This window comes from Oreochromis aureus, linkage group 11, assembly GCF_013358895.1.
Source record: "Oreochromis aureus strain Israel breed Guangdong linkage group 11, ZZ_aureus, whole genome shotgun sequence".
Classification (NCBI taxonomy): domain Eukaryota; kingdom Metazoa; phylum Chordata; class Actinopteri; order Cichliformes; family Cichlidae; genus Oreochromis; species Oreochromis aureus.
The window spans coordinates 17135498-17138792 of record NC_052952.1 but is presented as its reverse complement, the minus strand read 5'-3'; the positions used below and the strand labels follow the sequence as shown (position 1 = coordinate 17138792).

General features: G+C 38.3%; 1 protein-coding gene across 1 annotated transcript; it reads right to left on the bottom strand.

Annotated features, from left to right (window-relative positions):
• Positions 1-291: 291 nt before the first annotated feature.
• Positions 292-2313, bottom strand: LOC116309639 (C3a anaphylatoxin chemotactic receptor-like; the record flags this gene model as incomplete). Its single annotated transcript, XM_039619513.1, has 2 exons — positions 292-1061; positions 2091-2313. Coding segments are annotated over 2 exons (993 nt in total), but the record flags the coding sequence as incomplete, so codon positions are not given.
• Positions 2314-3295: the final 982 nt, after the last annotated feature.

Here is a 3295-nt window from a genome sequence, read left to right as displayed (position 1 = left end):
ATTAATTATTGCCACATTTAATTAATTATTTAATGGTGTATTTAATTAATTCATTATGGCAGTCACTAAGATTGATCAGAGAGAAATATTAACTTTTCTTTCTTACACTTGAAGAGAGTACTGTGGGACACTCCCTGAAATAATAAGAGCAGTTAAAAGTAAATCTGTGCTTTAACATGAAGTAACATATTAACTCATTAACACAGTTCTGTGCATGAGTGCACTATTTAACTCAGTTTGATTTAGTTAAAAAAAAATTTATTTCAGTTTACATTGCCTGATGTTGAAATCTTAGTCAGTGTTCAGTGTCTCCTCTGTGATCACTTTGCTTTCTGTGAAGGATTTCAAATCAGCCGTGTTCGTCCTGTTTGAAGTTGCAGCAGCGTCTGACTTTCGGAAAGTCTTAAACAACGTTAATGACATGGAGTGAGTGGACATAAATGATATGTGGTCCTCTGCCAGGGCACTCTCAAGTACAAAACATATGGACTGCTGAAGCTTCTTCATGAATTCTTCACACATGAAAACATAGAGGATGGGGTTCAGGCAGCTGTTCAGAAAAGCCAGACTCACAGTCAGAGGACCCATGATTCTAACAATGTTCCTGAGATCTGGGTTATCTTTTAATTCTATAAAGTTGAAAACATGGAAGGGCAACCAGCAGATGAAGAATGTAAAAATGATGGCGAAAATGATTCGACAAGATCTCTGTCGCCTTGTTCTCGGCATGCGCATTGCACGGATGCCAATGGCCACATAAGTCACAAGTATTACCAGGAATGGAATCACAAAGCCCATAAGAAAGCGAAAAGTATATAGACTCCATGTTGATTCCTTGCTTGTAAAATTGTAGTGGCAGGAATGACTCCCATTGCTTTCTGAAACAGTGCAAATAGTGGCATAAGGAGCGCCAAAGACCGCGGCGACGAGCCAGATACCAACACATACAAGCTGAGCTTTGCAGACTGTGCGTTTGTTGTGTGCACACACCACCACCCAGATGGACAAATAACGATCCAAACTCATGGCTGTCAGAGTAAAGATGCTGGCAAACATGTTGACTACATTCACAAAGGTGTTGAGCAGAGATGGGCAGTAACGCGTTACTTGTAACGCGTTACTGTAATCTGATTACTTTTTTCAAGTAACGAGTAATGTAAGGGATTACTATTGCAAAAACGGTAATTAGATTACCGTTACTTTCACGTAGAGAACGCTGCGTTACTGCGTTACTAAAACCGTGATTTTTTTTGCGAGAACGTCTCATGACAGTGACGTGGCGAGTGCGACGTTCGTGACAACAGCTGTCTGCAGATCATAATATATCGAAAAGGGACAGAGTGTAGCATGCAGCATTTAAAGCGTGGAAGTACTGACCTTATTTTGAGTTTGAGTCCATAAAAGTGACAAAAACATTAGTGTCCGTTGTGCGTGGAAGAAAACTTCTTTTTACAGCGAAAAAACCCCTAAACTTCCAAGCAAGCACCGAGTGTACTACGACGTAATGTGAAATTCACAGAGAAACTCATGATTCTTCCACTGACCGCTGCAGCACACCTGCACCAGGGTAAACCTCCTCCGCTTACCCCCAGTCCTGCTTTACAGGTGAAAATAGAGCAACAGGACCGCTAGTCTTTGATTTTATTTATTTTCTGCTGTGTTTTACTTGCATCTATTTGAAAGAGTGAGTGTAAACACAAAAAAATATTTTATGTGCTGGAATGTGCAGAAAATAGGTTTAAATGTTAAACAAATTTCTTCCAGTCAGAGAATGTTGCATATAATTTAATTTTTGCTTGATGCATAAAGTTAAAAGATTAAAACTAATAAAACAAGTTTTAAAAAGAGACTTTTCCATTTGATTACATTTTGTATGATGAATTATGCAGAAAAAGTAGAATTGGGCTGAAAGATCTATCGCTTTATCACCTATTCAGGTTGTAAATCGTGTTTTTAAAAAGTAACTAAGTAACTAAGTAACTAAGTAATTGATTACTTTTGAAAATAAGTAATCAGTAAAGTAACGGGATTACTTTTTGGGGGAAGTAATCAGTAATTAGTAACTGATTACTTTTTTCAAGTAACTTGACCAACACTGGTGTTGAGCTTGCACATGAATTGTCCAAAAGGCCATTGGTGACTCTGAGAGAGAGAAATGATTGAGAAAACCAGGAAGGCCGTGAAGAGAAAATCAGCTATGGCCAAGTTGAGAAACCAAACTTTCTGCATTTTGAAGCCCGTCACGTAGATGACCAAACCATTGCCCAGAGTTCCAACTATAAAAATCACACAGTAGATGACAATGGAGGCTGTTTGTATGTGTGCGGAAGCTGCTTCCAGCCCAGAGGATTGATTTGCAGCTGAACTGATGTTACCTAAAACCAAAGCAAAAAAATGTTTAAGTCTATGAAATCGTATCACCTTTGACCTGATGAAGTTTAAAAGAAATGCTAATATATGTTTAAATGATCTCACCATTCCCCATGTTCCTTTTAGCTGAGAGAGTCTGTCTTCATTCCACGTTGAACTCGATCTTTTGCTGCTTTTATTTGCTCTTGTTACTCCTCCCCCTCAGACTATGCACCAGAGAACAGAAACACCTTTATGTTTCTCTACCTGAATCATCATTTTCTAATTACACTAAAAAGGTTGGACAAACCTTAAAAGAGTAGCATTTATTACAGTGCATTGTGTCTATGTTACATTTTCATTTAGTAACTCTTTGAGGATTTCAAAAATCCTCACAGACACTTTGTCACTCTGAATTATGGATATGAAAAACAAAAAACCAGCACTAGCTGTTTATAACTTGAGTGCTCGATTTATCGAAAATGCAGTAAACAGCAGCATACTGAGAGGCTGCCACCATGAAATATCAAAACAGATCAGGTGAAATATCAATGCTGTGTGGAAGGTGAGAAACTTGTAATCATGTGTTTTCGTCTTTTATAGGATCCCCATTAGCTGTGCTCTAAAGTACAGTAATCCTTCTTGCATGCATGTGCTGCAGATTTTACATGTGTTTGCACATTAGTGATAAGCAACAGTTTCGTTTATCCAGTTTTGCAGGTAGGACTCACTGATGGATCAGCATGGATCGGCTTGCTGGGACTGTGATGAAAAAAAATTCTAGTTTATTCTCACATTTAGATTTAGGGTGTTTGAAATTCACCGCAGAGTTTTGGATAGTCTTTATTTGAATGTCAATATGACATGGTATAGCATGCTCAACTATGTTATCTGCTGACTGTATGAAAATTCCCAGAGAGGCCAGCGCCAGGTGCTTCTTGGAGAA